The 18,019-nt window shown below is 55.0% G+C and overlaps 3 protein-coding genes across 10 annotated transcripts in view; 1 reads left to right on the forward strand and 2 right to left on the reverse strand.

Moving 5' to 3' along the window:
• Positions 1 to 1,841: 1,841 nt before the first annotated feature.
• Positions 1,842 to 7,423, reverse strand: TPRKB (TP53RK binding protein). Of its 4 annotated transcripts, none has more exons than XM_061567115.1 (7): positions 7,176 to 7,423; positions 6,069 to 6,137; positions 4,843 to 4,936; positions 4,215 to 4,433; positions 3,431 to 3,553; positions 2,790 to 2,969; positions 1,842 to 2,303 (listed from the first exon to the last, which is right to left on the reverse strand). In XM_061567115.1, exons 4-7 carry the CDS (start codon positions 4,428 to 4,430, stop codon positions 2,217 to 2,219), a joined length of 606 nt encoding a protein of 201 aa, XP_061423099.1. In that variant the 5' UTR covers positions 4,431 to 4,433; positions 4,843 to 4,936; positions 6,069 to 6,137; positions 7,176 to 7,423; the 3' UTR covers positions 1,842 to 2,216. The 4 variants fall into 4 exon arrangements, with proteins under 4 accessions (XP_061423099.1, XP_061423100.1, XP_061423096.1 ...); XM_061567116.1 differs by having other exon boundaries at positions 7,158 to 7,423; XM_061567112.1 differs by lacking the exon at positions 4,843 to 4,936 and having other exon boundaries at positions 7,176 to 7,422.
• Positions 7,424 to 7,987: 564 nt separating this feature from the next.
• Positions 7,988 to 13,521, forward strand: LOC133351709 (putative Dol-P-Glc:Glc(2)Man(9)GlcNAc(2)-PP-Dol alpha-1,2-glucosyltransferase). Its single transcript, XM_061567122.1, has 4 exons — positions 7,988 to 8,164; positions 9,591 to 9,785; positions 11,048 to 11,287; positions 11,862 to 13,521. Exons 1-4 carry the CDS (start codon positions 8,009 to 8,011, stop codon positions 12,678 to 12,680), a joined length of 1,410 nt encoding a protein of 469 aa, XP_061423106.1. The 5' UTR covers positions 7,988 to 8,008; the 3' UTR covers positions 12,681 to 13,521.
• Positions 13,522 to 14,176: 655 nt separating this feature from the next.
• Positions 14,177 to 18,019, reverse strand: part of LOC133351737 (cadherin EGF LAG seven-pass G-type receptor 2-like) — a 122,160-nt gene continuing 118,317 nt past the window's right edge. For 4 of the 5 annotated variants that reach the window (XM_061567198.1, XM_061567197.1, XM_061567195.1 and 1 more), the window contains 2 exons: positions 16,968 to 17,313; positions 14,177 to 15,730 (listed from right to left, as the gene is read on the reverse strand). In XM_061567198.1, the coding sequence (XP_061423182.1) occupies positions 15,685 to 15,730; positions 16,968 to 17,313 (392 nt within the window). In that variant the 3' untranslated portion in view covers positions 14,177 to 15,684. Of the gene's footprint in view, positions 16,107 to 16,967; positions 17,314 to 18,019 lie in introns of all 5 variants that reach the window. The other variant, XM_061567196.1, reaches the window with a different exon arrangement.

The raw sequence follows: 18,019 nt of genomic DNA on the forward strand, positions 1-18,019 counted from the left end.
ATGCACTCCCAGGAGGACGTGCGAATGATAGGTTGCGTAAGCAATATTTGTTTTACGTGGAGAGGCCATGGAAAGGAGACGGATTACCTGCCTATTTATTGTCACGGGCACAAATGTCTCACAGACACAGCTACATCGCTCTTACAGACACAGCGATCTCGCCCGGTTATCTCACAGGTGTAGCGATCTCACGCACACAGCAGCATCACAGCAAGGACACAGGCAGCGATCCCACCCTCTCATAGCTGCTGTCCACGATGGCCGTGGCCCTTCCTGGTGGCACAAGAGCTGCCTGCGAGATGGGCTCTGAGCCACCACCAGCAGAGACTCCGGCTTCCAGACACTACCCACTCACGCAGACACCGCACCAGCCCGCTCCTCCCTCTTGCCTCAAGTTTTACAGCCAAAGCAAAAATGCTGCCTCACTGACGCATATCCTTTGGCTAAAACGAGATTTTCCACAATATGCATTTCCTGAGCGCAGCTTTTCCCTCCATCCTGCCCCAGCACTCATCCCCTCCCTCCACGGCGCCTCCTCCCTCGCAGGCGTCCGCTCTCCGCTCACACGCCAACCAGACGCTGCGTGGCTGGGCTGCTGTCAGTTTGTTTGTTCTGAAGCCTGAAAGACAAATTGAGAGGGCTGCCTCACCACGTTTGCCAGCCGCGCCTGGCCCAGACGCGCTCACGAGTTCGCGTCTTCGCCGCGGGAACGACAGCGGCGGCTGCATCTGTCGGCGCCACGTCCCGCTGGCGCCCACTCCTCCTGGGAGCTGAGCGAGGAACTGTTCGAGTCGCGAGCGTCGCTTTCACTTTGTCGACAAAGAACGGAGGAGCCATGGCTGTGCAAGAGGCGACATGAATGCAGCCAGAAGGTGCAGCAGAAGCACACGCGCACGGGCGTCGCATGCACGGGAGTTTGCGCGGTGCCGTTGGCGCGACCTCGTGGTGTGGCTCCCAAACTTCACCCTCCCTGTCCCCCCGTGTGAGCAGGGTGCTGCTTCGGCCCCGGAGGAGCGGCCAAGCATGCGGTGTCGCCCCGTGCCGATGGAAACCACGCGTCGCCGATGAGTGGCCCTCGCCGGCCACGGCGGCCGTCGTGGCCGCGACGGTGGTCATGGCGGCCCTGCTCCTCCTCTACCTGCTGTGGGTCGCGTAACCGCCGGCATCGTCACCACCGGCAACCACGGAATTTGGAAAATTCCCAACCACCACCGACAACCGCCACTGGGAATCAATGACACCAGCACGCGATGACAACCGCTGCTGGCGCCCAGCACCAACCACTTCTGGCAAGACCCAACAACCCACATCGGTGCCACATTTGGACAACAAACAGCAACAGTGCCGTTACGACCAAGCGGAGCGCAAGGGGAGGAGGGGTTCCTCCCAGGCCTGGTGCTCACCACCCAGACGTGGCACAGAGGCACAGACCAGCAGAAAGTATTTACTTGCCTATTAAAAGCGGCACTTTACACCACCTCTCACCGACGTCCCATAAACAATGCTGACACTTGAAGCTGCCTCGAGGCATTCGCTTCACTGGGAGATCTCTGTGTCTTGGCAATAACAGTGGATATTGACGACGGGCATGTGCGCGTGTGCGTGTGTGCGTGTGTGTGCGTGACCGAGGCCTGCAAGCCAGGGTGCGCTGTGCTCCAACTACTTGGCGCCCGCCGCGGTTCTGCTGAACGCCCTCGCACGCATTTCTCAGACGACCCGACGGTCCTGACGCCTTGGCATTACACACGACGTTCGCTGTGCAGCGGTCGTGCCAATGGTGCTCAGCCAATACCCCGTACCCCCACACGAAGAAAAACCCCGGCAATAACCCACAAACCATCTCCAAAGTCTCACTCATTTAATTCACGAGTTTCGGTACAGCAAACCGAGCACGTCAAGAGTGCGTCGCTGCACCGCGTATGCCGTGCCGAGTCGCGTGTCACGCGAGTGTCAAGGGGGGAACGCGGCAATCGGATCCCGATGTCAAAATTCGTCAGATCACGAGAAGAAGACATTTAAATTCGGAACGCCTACAACTACTGGCGCACCTCATTGTGTCCGAGAGAAACAGCCCCGCTTAATGACGTCGCAGAACTGCTTCTCAACTCCCATCGGCGGAGCCGGAATGAGCCGAGCCGAGCGGCTCGCGACAAAAAACCTCCCTCCCCACGCGATGCCGCGTGAGACGAAGCTGCCCCCCCCGCGCTGTGACCACCCTACTGCCCCTCCTTGGCGGCCATGCGGAACACCACGGCGTCAAGCAGCGTCCCCAGTCGCTCCTCCTCTGCCGCTACCTTGTACGTCTGTACACACACACCAACACACACGCACACCAACACACACGCACACAAACACACACGTGTTAACACAGCAGGATGAGCACTGAAAAACAAACACAAAGATCCCGCACGTAGCCTTAAGAGACTATTGGGGCTGTTAGCGAGCACCTATGAAGGCCGGCACGGCGCACGAGGGGGTGGGTGGATGGGACGCACCCAGCCGCCTTTGTCTCCCCGGTGGCAATGCTTACACACAGCACAATGTAGGAGAAACCCAGGCCCAGTTCAGATATTTGTGACTGGTCTTGGCCCTGAACAGGAATCAAACTCGGGTCGCCAGGTTAGTAGCTGTGTGTGCTAACCACTACACTACCACTCTCCACGATAGATGCAGAACATTTCCCCAAGGTACACACGGTAACACACACGCCACCAGCGACCGCCCGCCCCCCCACACTTGCGTCGGTGTTTGCGAGCGGCAGTGAGTTTGCGATCGGGATTCAGCCCCACCTTGCGTACGCGGGCGAGGTCCGCGAGGGCCGACAGCTCGCTGGCGGGCACGCGCTGCCCGTCCACGTGTGCCTCCACCGAGGCCGGGTCCACGCGCTCCGCACCCTCCTCCTCCACCAGCACCACCAGCACCGCCGTATCTCCGTCCGCCACGCCGAACCTCCGGAACGCATCCGAGATCTGCCGCCGGTTGCGCAGAACGTTTTGAAGATGTAAATCTCCAAAACAACACCAACACAAAGATCCCCCGATGTTGTGGGTTGAATCTCCAACACACCGGTGTGTTCAAGTAGTAACTAATGGGCACGTTACGTTTCCGTGATAAACCTTACTAAATGGCTGTGTCGGGTGGTGGCGGGCTCAACGACTAAGTGTTAAACTAACAACACACCTCTTGTGATTCATCGATTGTTAGATTTGGCCACGTGTTGTGTCAGCTCAGCTCACTGGTGAGCTGAAGAACGATGCTCACGAGTAAAGTGAGCGAGTGGACAACGACGTCAGATCGCTTTAAACTCCGGCAAACGTCTTCGGGAAAACTCAAGAACTCCGAGTGAGTATTTGATTAAGAGCAACACTCTGCATGTTCCGGCAATGGTGAGAGGAGGGAAGGCCCTGTCACGACGCCGTGAGGGACTCACGTTGTTGCTGGGAGAGAGGTTGTAGATGACCTCGGAGTGCAGCGCCTTGGTCTTGAGTTTGCCCAGACGGTGCAGGTGCACGGCCTTGTGTGCCGCTACGAGCACCTGGAACGGATCCAGCACCTGTGGGGGGGGGCGGCGGGGGGGGGGGGTAGCAACGACGTCGCAGTGATCCCCGCGTGTGTGGTTGCCCTGTGGGTGTGGGGCATGGCTAGGTGGTGGCTGAGCAGCAGCAGCAGCAGGAGTAGTCTTTATTTAGAACCAGGTGACATATCTTTGTTGAGGGAGACCTGGGAAACAAAGCAATTTGCAGTAAACGCGTGGCGGGAGATTTAAAACAGCAGCACGCCGCGTCTATATATTCGCAATGTGGTAAAACTTTGATTTACATGGAACACTAAACATTTAAAGACATTAAATAGTATTACATTCAAAAGTGGTTGCTGTTGGGCGGTTGAGTGGTGATGTGGTTTCCGTGTGGTGATGCGCTTGCCATGTGGTCTGTGATCGCTTTTTAGTCGTCGTGGTCACTGTGCGGGTGATGGATGCTGTGACGGTTGCTGTTCGGCTACCATGTGGTGAACTGTTGCTGCTGCGTGGATGAAATACGGTTGACCTGCGGCCGTCGTGAGGTTGCCGTGCGTGGTCGCCAAGCGGTTGGTAAGCGGGTGCCGTGTGGTCGTATGATTGCCAAGTGTGTGGTAATTGCTGTGCGGTTCCCGTGCGGTGATCCGGTTGCCGTGCGGCTTCGCGTGTCGCGGCCGTGCGGTTCACACGGACTCACCACGGCGGCGCTGATCACGGCCCCCGGCAGGGCCCCGCTCACGGCCTTGAGCCGGAGCTCGGCCGCGTTTTGGACGGCGCGGAAGAGCAGCAGGGAGACGTGCCACCCCGGCAATCGCTCCAGGGGCCAGCAGTCGGCGCCCTCCAGGCCCATCCCTCCCAGCCGCTCCTCCACGCGGGCTTCCATTTGATCTTGCTTCGCTACCACGAGGGTCATCGTCTATGCATGATGAATACATACACACACACATACAAAGATCCCCCGTATAGCCTCAACAGACTGTACGGTAAAGTGCTGTTAGCGAGCACCTATGAAGGCTGGAACGGTACACGAGGGGGTGGGAGGCCAGCGCCACGCCCGACCGCCTTTGTCTCCCTAGTGGCGATGTTTACACAACGCACCAGATACTCATTTGAGGCTGAGTCGACCTAGGGGAGGCCCAGGACCGGTTCAGATAATCGTCACCACTGGTGTTGGCCGTGAGCGGGAATCGAACCCGTGTCGCCGGGTTCATAGCGCAGCGCGCTAATCACTACACTATCGCTCCCCACATACATACAACAACAACCGCCATTCGCCACTAAGTGGCGGTGAGGTCACCACGACGCTTGTGCCAGGCCATGTGCACCTTGAGGCCACGTGAAGTGTCAAACGCCCGCTGGCAGGAGGTCACGGGGCAGACCCAGATGCCACGGGTCGACTGAGATGACCGAGATGACTGGCTGATGCATACACACACATATACACACACATACACACACGAATGCATACACACACACGTCACTAAGAAGTCCATATACAGCCGCATGCGGCTCCGGAGCCGCAGCTTGCTGACCCCTGGCTGAGGTTTATCAACACTGCACAGCTTATTGTGATGGAGTTCAACAACACAACGCCACCAGATCTCGGAACAAAGCAATTCCTATCACCCGAACACAGATAAGAGATGCCAGTTCCCAGGCAGGTGGCAAACCGAGTGTGTGAGTGAATGGGTGAGTTACTTAATTGATTGGCATATGAATGAGTGAAGGAATACGTCGGTGCGATTGAGTGGAGTTGCCACCCTTTCCACAGAAAAAATCCGGACACATTTCCCCGCTGGCTTGGGTCTATCAACACCGTGCAGTAGTTCCAGATTTGAAGCTTTCGTGACTTGCAAGGATTCATACTCTTTGGTTTTTTCGCTAAAGTCACATAGGTAAAAAATGAAATAAATGAAAACAACTAAATAAACTTTATTGATTTGTTTTCATTTATTTTATTTTTTACCTACGTGACTTTACCGAAACAAAAACAAAGAGTATGAAACTGTGCAGTATAATCAAGTAGATACGGTTCAACACTCCAGACAGAATGTCACCAGACCTCAATACCAAACAACTCTCGCCACCTGAATATTGATGCCAAACGAGTGTACTTGACAACTCCGGATCAAACTCCGGGTCAAAACCGGTGAGGTGACAACCCCAGTCAACACTGATGATGATTATTACGCGATTTTATTTAACTCACTCTGTTGTTGTTGTTGTATCCTCAAATCTTGTAACTCATTTTTAACCCACTTCCCAATGTGGTATCGACTGCAAACTTGGTATATTTACGTCATACTGATGACAATACTATATTCTATCATAAACAATAAAAGCATATATTTTAAAACATTAATTTGTATATGTTATGTTTCGGCTTGGCTCTAATTGTCTACGCTCAACTGACGTTGGCTGTAAATGACCACGGCCCCTTAAGTTATGGCAAGCTTCGGGGCCACCTCCTGGAGTCGTGGAGTTCTGCCATTACTAGTAGGGTACATTTCATTAAAGCATGTTTAAAATTTTTTTGTTTAATGTTACTTACTTCTTTTACTGCCGATGACTTTTCTGCTGCTGATGTTTCTACTTCTCGCCGCCAAGAAACGAACGTTTCCTGAAGAAGAAGAAAAACAACATTCCTGCAGCAAATCAGAGTACCGGGGATGTGATTCGTAGTCAAGGGTCGGGTTGTGCTGATCCTGCATAATGCATGGGCATAATATGACTTTGAACCCCCCCCCCGCCTACCTCCTACGCATTTCCCATGAATATGCTAAATTCCTCTTGATATGCACATTCTTTTTGCTAAGGCGCTCTTCTTCCACCTCCAACCCAGCTTATATATAAGCTCCTAGCTTGGCAGTGTCTCATTCTTCACCTGAAGACGGCTGCTTGTGTTGTAGCCGAAACGTCGTGAGAATTATTTTATTATGTTTTATTATTATTATTTTATTACTTCCCTTCTACGTGACTTTACCGAAAGAACCAAGAAGTTGGGAATGGATTTAGGGTTGGGGGTTAGCGATTGGTGGTGGATTTAAGGAGATAAGGGGCGAGGGATGCCGTCAGAAATGGGGCTACAGTCAGCACGAGGTCACTTTCTATGTGTTGCACCTCCGATTAGCACGGTTAGCCACGTGTACGGGGAGTGAGTGAACCGTGAATGAGTGAACATTGAATGAGTGAACCGTGAATGAGTGAACCGTGAATGAGTGAACAGTGAGTAAGGGAACCGTGAATGAGTGAACCGTGAATGAGTGAACAGTGAATGAGTGAACAGTGAGTAAGGGAACCGTGAATGAGTGAACAGTGAGTGAACAGCGAACGAGTGAACAGCGAACGAGTGAACAGCGAACGAGTGAACAGCGAACGAGTGAACAGCGAACGAGTGAACAGCGAACGAGTGAACAGCGAACGAGTGAACAGCGAACGAGTGAACAGCGAACGAGTGAACAGCGAACGAGTGAACAGCGAACGAGTGAACAGCGAACGAGTGAACAGCGAACGAGTGAACAGCGAACGAGTGAACCTTGAGTGAGTGAACAGCGAGTGAGTGAACAGCGAATGAGTGAACAGTGAATGAGTGAACCTTTAATGAGTGAACCGCGAATGAGTGAACAGCGAGTGAGTGAACCTTGAATGAGCTCCTCACCCGCGCTCCGCCCGCTCTCTCCTGGAGCCGCGCTCCGGCCCCCCGGCAAGCCGCCCCCCCAACCTGCCGCTGAGGCTCCTGGCGACGAAGGCTCTGGGCTCCGTGGAGACCTCCAGCACACGCGCCTCGTGCGAGGGGAGGACGACTTCTTTCTATTATCCCCGAGACTCCATCGCCTCCTCCACCCGCACAGAACGAGACGCCAAACAGCTCGTGACGTCACGTCCCCCCGATCGCTCGTGACGTCACGCCGCCAAACTGCTCGTGACGTCACGTCGCCCAACAGCTCGTGACGTCACGCCCCCCGATCGCTCGTGACGTCACGCCACCAAACCGCTCGTGACGTCACGCCACCAAACATCTCGTGACGTCACGCCACCCCCAGCCAAAAAATATCATGACGTCACGCCGCTCAACAGCTCGTGACGTCACGTCGCCCAACCGCTCGTGACGTCACTTGCGCTGAAGAAGGGTCATTGCCCGAAACGTTTGTGTGTCGGGAGTGCGTTTTTGTTGTTTGCGCTTGTGCGCTTACTCGCCGATGCAGCGGCACCATCACAAACAATCTGTGGAAATGTTCGCATCACGTACCCGTTGCGTGACGTCACCGATACCGCAATGTCACGCGTTCGAAATGCGTCACGCCGTGACGTCATTTGTCCGCGGTTATCCTTGTGGGGGGGGGGGTGCCGTTATTCCAGCAGCACGAGCAACACGGTGTCTCGTCTCCCACATTGAGTGTCTCGGCAGCAGCAGAGTTGCCCCCTCCCCCCCCCCCCCAGCTGTTCACTCTGCACCCGCGACATGACGTCACGGGTCAGAGGTCGCCCGTCATGGCCGCGCTCTGCGTCGCCACGGCCGCCGCCGCCTACCTCGGCATCTCGGCCGCGATCTTCAGCGCCATGAGCGGCTCCCAGCCCGAGCCCTACATGGACGAGATCTTCCACGTCCCGCAAGCGCAGAAGTACTGCAACGGCTCCTTCCTCGAGGTGCGGAGCGCTGCTCGCACGGAGAGTGACCGCCCTTGCCTAGCGACTTCGCGGGAAGCCTGCGGCAGGGCCTCCCGCGGCGAGTGGTGGGACGAGGGGGGTGCTGCCCGTGTTTTTCTTACACGCCGCGTTTATCCGCAGATAACCCCGTTTTCTTGAACGGACGTGTGCTTTCCAGCCACCCTGCGAGGCTGACGTTGATTGGCGGGCATAAGGACGGTTAGAGGGATGCTGCTGTTTATTACGGGGGAAATAAACAGCCCTACGTACCCCCCCGTATCAATTAGCTGCTTCTGTACATTCAGACGCTGTCTCCCCGACAGACCTGGTCTTCACCTGAGGAAGGCTGCTTGCGTTGTGGCCGAAACGTCGTGAGAATTATTTTATGTTTTATTTTTATTATTTTATGTTTTATTTTTATTATTTTATTACTTCCCTTCTACGTGACTTTACCGAAAGAACCAAGAAGATGCTTCTGTACATTTTCAGCCCTTTGCCACTCTGCTGCTGGATGAAGGCATCCTCACGTATTGTTTGACTCAGCGCTTCTCAGAGTGGATCGATGATGGGTGGAACCGAGGCACAGTTCAAACATGACCCGCGAGTTATGTTAGTCGTGGCCGCATTGCGCTAACCACTGACTTCTCACTAGTTATAGGATCGCAAGAGATGGCAGCGGGTTGGGGAATACTTTATCCAGCAAGAGATTGTGCATTACTAATGATGGCCCCGCTGATTTTACCTTTACGTTAACAGAATGACACGTGGCAGTAAGAGGCGAAAATAAATATAGATTGTAATCGACACTGCGGCGAGGGTCGTATCGTTACCCAACAGCCAACCCTCGTGTCACACTGCTGCATAAATATAAATTGTGTACTGCCCTGCTATCCCACCACTTCCGTCTTCCCCCCAAATAAGTCGGGTTCCCATTCATTCAGCCGTCGAGCCTGCACTCTGCCCAGCAGAGGGCGCGGCCGAGCTTCGCTGACTTCAGTTTTCGTTAACCGAGTGGGAACCCACCGAGCCTGCAATTCTCTTCTACGAAGGCGATCTGGGGCATAAATTGGTTTGGTGAGAGACTTCGATATTTCTCCAGTGCGAGGTGTAGTAGAAAGAGGTGCATACCTGTCAACCCCTTTTCAGTGCCTACCTTATTACACACCAATTCAGACCTTATTGGTCACCTCATGCCCTTATACATCTCAACGTTCATCCTACAGAGTCCCATCACAAGGGCCAAACACAAACAAATAGACAACATTTATTTTATTTTTGCCCGTATTGAAACGGCTGTATGCCGTATGGACCTGACAACTATTTCCCGATAGGAATACATGTTGACAGGTGTAGCAGTCACGGGTAACTATGACGTAAATGCAGTGACCAAACTCATGCTAATAACGTGTAACCTCTGCCCGTGCAGTGGGACCCGAAGATCACGACGCCACCGGGATTGTATGCATTCTCCCTGGGCCTCCTCTCCCCACTTGGCTGGATGCTGGGGCTGCCTCCCTCAGAGCGCTGCTCTCCTACGCTCCTCCGTCTAACGAGCCTCCTCTTCAGCCTCGGAAACTTCTACACACTCTACCTGCTCACATGCCGCCTTCACAGTGACACGGTGAGCGAGGCGTTTACGGCGATTTACACCTAAGCCGCGACTTACAAGCAAATTCAATTGCGGTTTTCAAGGTTGTGCTGCGTGTTTGGCATTTCTACTCTGAAGCTTTCACCACACATTGTAGCTTGAGAGAGATGCTCGACATGTAGCCCATTGTGATAACCCACATGCGAATTACAAGTGGCTGGGAAAACTTGCGCGTAAAATGTACAAGCACATTCTCACAGTGACAAATAGATGGGGGTCATTCTACAATCTCTACTGACACTGCATTATACTGGTAGGAACCTCCTGGTTACACCAGCCCACAGGGGATTATTGTGTCCGTGCGTCGTGCATCCAAAAATGGGAGGGGTGGGGCTGGGTGGAGAGGGGAGGGTGGGGAGGGGCTGGGTGGGGAGGGGAGGAGCTGGGTGGGGAAGGTGGGGGTGGGAGGGGTGGGGAGGGGCTGGTCACCCCGTGGTGCCCTTATAAAACTCAACGTTTAACCTACTTACGCCGGCTTGTGCCCGCCCTCGCAGTCGGCCATATTTGCGGAATACACCACACCGCCGTTGACCCTGGCCATTGACCGAGCAACCCAACGTTCCTACCAGCTCCCTCCGCAGGAATGTGTTTATTGGAGACCTGAAGCCTCCAAAATCCCTCACCACCACTACCTGCTCACTGCTGCTCTCTAGTGGTGCTATTAGGTAATATATTTGGTGATTTCATGTTCTTTTTGCTGCAGTGAAATGTCGAAAGTTGTGCATAGCTCATAGTCGATTCTCTTTGTCCCTTGGTCATTCTGGTTAGACTGAGCCCTCGGTCGACCCCATGGAAACTGCTCAAATGCTTTGACTGACAATTGAAGGTTATTATAAGGATGGTCACAATAGCATTGCTTGTTATTCAACAGCTTGCTGCAAACAATATCAATCTGCACGTTTTGTCCATGTGACAACTTTAATTGTTTGGCTGTGTCGGGTGGAGCAGGATGTACAACACCATTTGGCTGTATACTTACGTGATCCAACCCAAACAACAATGATTTCATAATGATTTACGTTTTTTTAGTACTTAAATGCCACAGTATCCCAAAGCGCATGTACTAAGGATAAAGCATGTGGCCGTCAGTTATTATTTCGCAGAAATTCCAACCACTTCCTCCCCCACCTCCACCCACCACAATCACAGTCATAATTGTGAAACCCGTAGTGAATTGCAATCGATGCTTTTTTAATTACACTTGACCCCGGTCTCCTGCTGACCCCCTCGTGCAGAAGCTGTCAACGCCACATCAGCTGCTGCAGGCGTTGTCACTAGCGCTGCTGCCCGTGCTCTACTTTTTCTCATTCCTCTACTACACGGACGCCGGCTCCACCTTCCTGGCGCTGCTCGCGTACCTCATGTGTGCGCACGGTCGCCATGGCGCCGCCGCGCTCGTGTCGCTGCTCGCCCTCTGCTTCCGCCAGACCAACGTGGTGTGGGTCGCCTTCTACGCTGGCACCGTCGTCTGCCAGGTGGGGCCTCTTGCTCGTGAGAGCCACAGTGCCACAAAAACACTCCTGCTCATTAAAACACCGATTGTCAAAAATACTTCTTAGTTGTTACCCCCCCCCCCCCCCCCTCCTTGCATGTGTGGGTTTTTTCCGAGTACTCCAGTTTCCTCCCACGTGTATTAAACATCAAACATCGCAATGTGTCGGGCCACAAAGCTTGGGAAATTGTCAGCACTGGTTATGGATGCCTTCCTCCTGCTGGTCTGTGATTTTCCACATCTCTCAAATATTCTCCCGAGAGAATATGAATGTTCATAGCTGTGCTATGAACCTTGTGACCCGGGTTCGATTCCCGCTCACGGCCAACATCAGTGGCGATTATCTGAACTGGTCCCGGGCCTCCCCTAGGTCGACTAAACCTCATATGAGTACCTGATGTGTAAACATCGTCACTCGGGAGACAAAGGCGGCCGGGCGTGGTGTTGTCCACTCACCCCCTTGTGTGTCGTGCCGGCTTTCATAGGTGCTCGCTAACAGCACTTGCCCCTACAGTCTGTTACGGCTAAATGGGGGGTCTGTGTACGTGCGTGGATAGGAACTGGACAAGGCCTGGGAGGAGCAGCACAGCAAGAAGGACGCGAGCCCGAGCGACCGGCGGTCCCCATCCCTGTGGCAGAGCTGGCTGCAGTTGCTGCGCTTCGGGCTGCAGTGGTTGCGTTCCCCGGAGTCAATGTGGCGCGCGCTGGCACCAGCCTGGCCATACGCGCTGCCGCTCGGCGCCTTCCTGGCTTTCGTGGTTGCCAATGACGGCATTGTTCTGGGCGACCGCGCCAGCCACCAGGCCTGCCTACACTTCCCGCAGCTCTTCTACTTCCTCGTTTTTACACTGGCGTTCAGTTCACACCTGCTCCTCTCGCCTACTCGCCTTCGCGACTCCGCGCTCGCCCTCCGCCGGCATCCAGTGGCAGCGCTCGCCCTGACGGCGCTCGGCTGCCTGCTGGTGTGGCGCTTCACCTACGTGCACCCCTACCTCCTCGCCGACAACCGCCACTACACCTTCTACTTGTGGCGGCGCGCGCTGGGGCGGCAAGCGCTGGCGCGATTCCTGCCGGTGCCTGCCTACCTATTCGCCGGCTGGGTGCTGAGTGAGGCTCTGCGCGCCAAGTCCCCGTTCTGGCGCGCGGGGTTCGCGGTGTGCGTGATGGCAGCAACGGTGCCGCAGCGGCTGCTGGAGTTGCGCTACTTCATCCTGCCCTACCTGGTGCTGCGGCTCAACGCGCCCGTGCCCCCTGTGCCCCATCTGCTCGTGGAGGCCGCCCTGCACCTGGCCGTGAACCTAGCGACCGTCCATCTGTTCCTGCACCGAACATTCCAGTGGCCCGACAGCGCCGACCTGCAGAGATTCATGTGGTGACGCGTGGCGCTGGGGACCGTGGGGGGGTGGGAGGTGATGAGTGACGATCGTGGCATTCCTAGCAATTCTACAGTCGGGAAAATTTGCAGGGCAAATGTTGCCTGTAATCATGATCGTTCATTCCTCAATCAGTTCATGTTCTGTATTTACAAAGATGTTGGTAGCTCCCGAATCTGAGCAAAAAACCCAACACATTAATCAATAACAAATAGGTGACGTTTTGGCCTATAGCTCTTCTTCATAGCACAAATCTAAACAATGTGATCACTAAAATAACACCACTACCCAAGATTACGTGGCTCTGTAGGCCAATCAGTGTTAATCAAACTCTGCTTTCATTGGCTTAGACAGAACTCGATGGTAACCATGTACCATTTACGAACCAAGTTGCCACAGCTGCTCGTCGTTATGTTGCCGGTGGCGACTACTGTAAAATACCCCTGGTGCATTGTGGTCTTAGCAGCGACGCACGAACCCAGAGTGGGGAGACGTGACGGGAATGTCTGCACAATCGGCACCCAATTGTTTTGTACTTGATGCGCTTGTACATTTTGTGAATGTAATGGCAGCTCTTATTTTGACAGCTGTGGGAAGGAAGTGTTTCGCACTGCTGCTTTAATTAATAAATATTTGTTCCCCGTACCACGCGTCGCTCGCATTGTTGAATATTGTCGCAGTTCTGCCAAGCGCTCGGCTACAGAATGACTTTGGCTGTCGTGTTACAGGACAGGTGATGGATGAGAGGTGCAGTTGCGGGTGGGCGTTCAGTGTCCTGGTTCCGTCTTCCTCACCCAGTTGGTCTGGGCTTGTTCACAAGAAGGAGTTGTGTTCTCTGTGAAGCTCCCGAGTGTCGCCCTGCAGACGCCGACGTCTGCAGGGCGACTGGGAACAACCACGATCCGAATGACTTTCATCATAAAACTAGGTTTCAGTTTTCGCGTTAAATATTATATTCATAGGCGGTCACCGACACGCTGCGCATCGGTATCTGAAACCGAATCATGTCGATAACAACCATGTCTTCTTGGTTCTTTCGGTAAAGTCACGTAGAAGGGAAATAATAAAATAATAAAAATAAAACATAATAAAATACTATTCTCACGACGTTTCGGCCACAACGCAAGCAGCCGTCCTCAGGTGAAGAACAGGTCTGTCGGACAGCGACTTTCCGACAGACCTATTCTTCACCTGAGGACGGCTGCTTGCGTTGTGGCCGAAACGTCGTGAGAATAGTATTTTATTATGTTTTATTTTTATTATTTTATTATTTCCCTTCTACGTGACTTTACCGAAAGAACCAAGAAGATGAATCCCTGCAGTCACGAAAGCTTTAAATCGAAACAACCATATGAACAAACATTTGCCTTGAGGGGGAAGCGACGAGCTGTTGGGTGAGAGACGTGGGCCGACAGAGTGAGGCTGCACACACAAACCCCCACCACCCCGCCCCTCGCGTGCACCTCGTCGACAAAACGCGCGGCCACCACGCGTACGCGCAGTTTTCACTTTGTTTTTAATAAAGTCCACAAAAGTCGATGTCAAAACAGGGGAAGCGAAAACGCCATCGTCCTTCGGTGAGAAACCTTCCCTTTTGAATTAATCGGCCGCGTCACGCTGCCTGCCGCCGCGGCAGTGTCTGGGGGTGCCGAGCCCCAACACACGCAGTGTAGAAAAGGCTGCTGTTCACGTAAAGACCTCTTCGCTACGTCCTACACATCAATAAATACATCCAGTGAAAAAAACCAGGCTCTAGCTTACAGACAGGAAATGTTGACATCCATTTAATATTCGTTCCGTGAAACAGGAGAAATGAAAACAAAAAATTCTCACAGAAGATGTGAATGTGAATGGCCCCAGGGGAGGGAACTCTACGGCGCATTCCTCGCCCACAGCCAAATATACAAACTCCCAGGAGTCGTCTGGGGGGGGGGGGGGTGGCTGCCCGCACTCTCCCATGCTTCTTCCCAGTGCTTCTCTGCGTTGCCCAACGCTGGCCCTCGTGCCTCCCCTGGGCGCAACCGCTACGGCACAGCTGGGGCGGTGCGGGGGGTGTGCGGCGTTGCTGAAAAACGCAAGCTGAGCGAAATTAGTGGGGCGGGGGGGGGGGGAGTTATCTGCAGCGTGAGCGCCGCTGCCCCCCCTCCGATGGAGCGCGGGTTGCAGAGTGCTTCGCTACACCGACTGCCTGCAGCGAGAGGGGGCACTAGTGGCAGTCGGAGTGAATTTTAACAGTGACTGACTCTCAAGCCTCAACAGTGTTGGACTGATTCTAGGTTTAACAGTGTCGGACTGACAGTCGGGGTCATAACAGTGTCCGACTGATGTACTCTTGTCTCTGGAGACGATGTTGGGGGGGGGGGGGGAGGGCGGGGAGACGCTGACTTCCACAGCCACATTCAAGTCTCATCGTGTGCAGCTTAAATTAGACTTTAGAAAAAAAAAACGAAATCAATTCTCATGCTATTCAACAACGACGACGACAGAAATCAAGTTAATAAAAATCAGTACAAAATAAACCAATGTACAAATGAGACCTCGCCTGCCGACGACATTAGAAACGATGATAGAAAGTATCTACAAATATAACAGTTCTCCCTGTTTGGAAAAAAAGGCGACGCGTTGGAAGATTTCCCAGAATGCCTGCTGATGCGACTCATCAGTTCAGTCCGCCGTAGTCATGTGATATGTATCAACCAATCGGAAGAGTGCACCCTGTTCCGAGGGCTGCGTCTGTCCTGGCAGTTCCCATCGCTGCGGAGGAGGAGAGGGGTGGGAGCTGCACTTGTGCCGCCGCCGCCGCCGCGGCAAAACACTTGCGCTCCCGTGCTGCTCCACCCGGCCTCTCGGCGGCGAGAGCGGGCAGGCGGGCAGGCGAGCGAACCGGCGCCGTCTCGAGGCCTCCGCCCTCCACGGCGGCGCCACCGCCGCCACTTCTGCGGTGGCAGCGTCCGCTGCTTAGGCGACGATTGCTAGGCAGTGGAAGGTCCACAGGCTCCGCGCCGTGTCAGCTGACGTCTTTCCCCCGCGCCGAGCAGCTGGTCCCGGGCACTCTGTGCACAGGCACAACGTGATGACGTCTCGGCCACGCGGAGCCAACTCACCTTTCGCCCCCGCGCCGGGCATTTTCCTTTGGCACGTGGTGCCCCCCCCCCCCCACGAGCCGCAGGGGCTTAGCGGATCGGGGGGGGGGGGAGGGGGGCGGGAGGAGTGATCCCCCGCCGAGCGGAAGGAGCGCGGGAGTAGGCGCGCGCGGTACAAACGCCGCCGCCGCTCCGCTCCCTCTGACCTCGTCTCTCACGCGCCAGGCCAGGGGAGGGCGCGCGTGGTAGTGGTGGGGGGGTGGGCGGCGCAGGCAATGACATCACAGGAAGCGATGGTGCCGCCACGGTCCGGGCGCCTGCTCAGATGGAGGTCTCATTGCTGCCACTGCGGGTGGGGGTGGAATGGAGCGGGCGACACCATGCAGGGTGAGCTCGCGCAAACAAAAATGGGACAACAGAGCACAACGACGACAAAAAACAAAATAAAACGCACTCACTGAAAATATTTACGCAATAGAAATCTGTGGAATGGAATGAGTTGATGACAACAAGAAGGGGACGGTGGAATCGGTTAACTTCACGCAAACGAAAGGTGATCAATCGGCCCGAGCGAGACATCGAGCGCAAGCAGTAGGCGGTGCGGCGTGAGATGTGGCCATCACCAGTGGGGGGGGGGGGGGGGGGGGTCAAGGGTCGCATGTGGCACAAAAGGGGGAGGTGGGAGTTCGCATGGCAGGGGATCGTGTGCTGCCCCGGACATCTATAGCCAATCTCGAGGAAGCGAAGTGACGGAGAGAAAATATCAATTACACTGGTTCGTTCATCCATTCCTCATTCGTTCCCTTTTATCCGCAGGGGAAATGCCCGCACTCCGAGGTCACCCTCTCGGCGACCTCGTGTTCTCCCGAGTGCCGACATGGAGATCCCCGTTTCACCGTTCGTTATGGTCGGTGGCGCAAACCCGGTCACAACACTGCAAGCCGTTGAGTCACACTCGCTGTCTCACTCTGAATCACTGACCAACACACTCACCGAGTCACTCACTCACCGGCAGACCCACTCCCTCCACATCACACATTTCGAGTCACTGCGACCAACTAGCTCGTTCACTTCCACAAAATTGCTCGCTCACTGCGAGTTATCCATCCCTGAGTCCCTCCGAGTCATGCACTCAGGAGTTATTCACTCATTCTGTCACTCTCTGACTCTCACTCTGACTCTGTCTCACTCACTCAGAGACACTCACTCCGAGTCGGAAGAGTCATCGGGCTGGCCGGCATTGGGGTGGCCGGCCCCGGCGCCCGTGGCTGCCGCGGTGTTCCCAGCGCTGCCGCCGGTGACGCTCATGGGGATGCGGTTGATGCCGTTGAGACGTTCGCGTGACGACTGCCGGCTCGAGAACTTTGAGGAAGAGCAGCCGGTGCCCGTGCGGCTGCCCTCGCTGGAGCCCGCAGAGGGCGCCCGCGTGCGCCCGCCGCCCCCGTGCCGAGAGCCGGCCAGCTCCGTGTGGATGCGGTTGATGGCATTGAGGCCCTCGGTGCGTCGCTCCGCCGAGGGGTGCGTGGGGTACGGCACTCGGTTCTTCAGGATTCCTGCGCAAACGGGTGGCGATTAAACCCCTCCCCCCCGCGTGACGCAGACCCTTTGGGGCCGTCGCTAATGGAGACCGCCTGCGAAGGCCACCCGGCATGATGCACGCTCTTCTTTGTTTCCCCAGTGCGGCACACGCGTACCCGTAGGTTCACGCGCGTGCGCACACAGACACGCAGAGATGCGCACGCACACAATAATAACAGGTGGTGATCTCACAGGAGCGTTTGTGCCAAGCTTGGTACAATTTGAGACCACAGAACAAACCCAGTTGCCATGGGTTGACTGAGATGACTGGCAGATGAACCACCCGTGCTGCTCACTGTGCCAACTTGCTGCGTTTTTAGCCGCCCGGCACACTTTCGTGCACGTACACAAACGTGCAAGGACCTACAAAGACAAAGGTCCCCCGTATAGCCTCAACATACTGTTGGGCAAGTGTTGTTCGCGAGTAGCACCTATGGCCGGCACGACACATGAGGGGGTGGGTGGCCTCCACTTCGCCCAGCCGCCTTATTCTCCCGAGTGTTGATGTTCACACACTGCACTGGGCACTCATTTAAGGATGAGGTGACCTTGCGGAGGCCCAGGACCGGCTCAGATTCCTGTCACCGCTGTTGGTCATGAACGGGTACCGAGAGGGCGAGAGGAGCGTGCGTGCATGCATGTTGCGTGTGTGCTGCGTGTGTGCTTGCGTGTGTGCTGCGT

The sequence above is a fragment of the Lethenteron reissneri genome, chromosome 38, assembly GCF_015708825.2.
Source record: "Lethenteron reissneri isolate LAM-NWPU_2019-01 chromosome 38, ASM1570882v1, whole genome shotgun sequence".
Lineage (NCBI taxonomy): Eukaryota > Metazoa > Chordata > Hyperoartia > Petromyzontiformes > Petromyzontidae > Lethenteron > Lethenteron reissneri.

Excerpts from the sequence above, each read along its gene's own strand:
- TPRKB (XM_061567115.1), bottom strand. The coding sequence starts at position 4,430 with ATGACCCTCGTGGTAGCGAAGCAAGATCAAATGGAAGCCCGCGTGGAG. Across the intron at positions 3,554-4,214 it reads CCGTGATCAGCGCCGCCGTG|GTGCTGGATCCGTTCCAGGT; the intron begins GTGAGTCCGTGT and ends CCCCCCCCACAG. Across the intron at positions 2,304-2,789 it reads ACCTCGCCCGCGTACGCAAG|ACGTACAAGGTAGCGGCAGA; the intron begins GTGGGGCTGAAT and ends GTGTGTGTACAG.
- LOC133351709 (XM_061567122.1), top strand. The coding sequence starts at position 8,009 with ATGGCCGCGCTCTGCGTCGCCACGGCCGCCGCCGCCTACCTCGGCATC. Across the intron at positions 8,165-9,590 it reads GCAACGGCTCCTTCCTCGAG|TGGGACCCGAAGATCACGAC; the intron begins GTGCGGAGCGCT and ends CTGCCCGTGCAG. Across the intron at positions 11,288-11,861 it reads CTGGCACCGTCGTCTGCCAG|GAACTGGACAAGGCCTGGGA; the intron begins GTGGGGCCTCTT and ends GTGCGTGGATAG.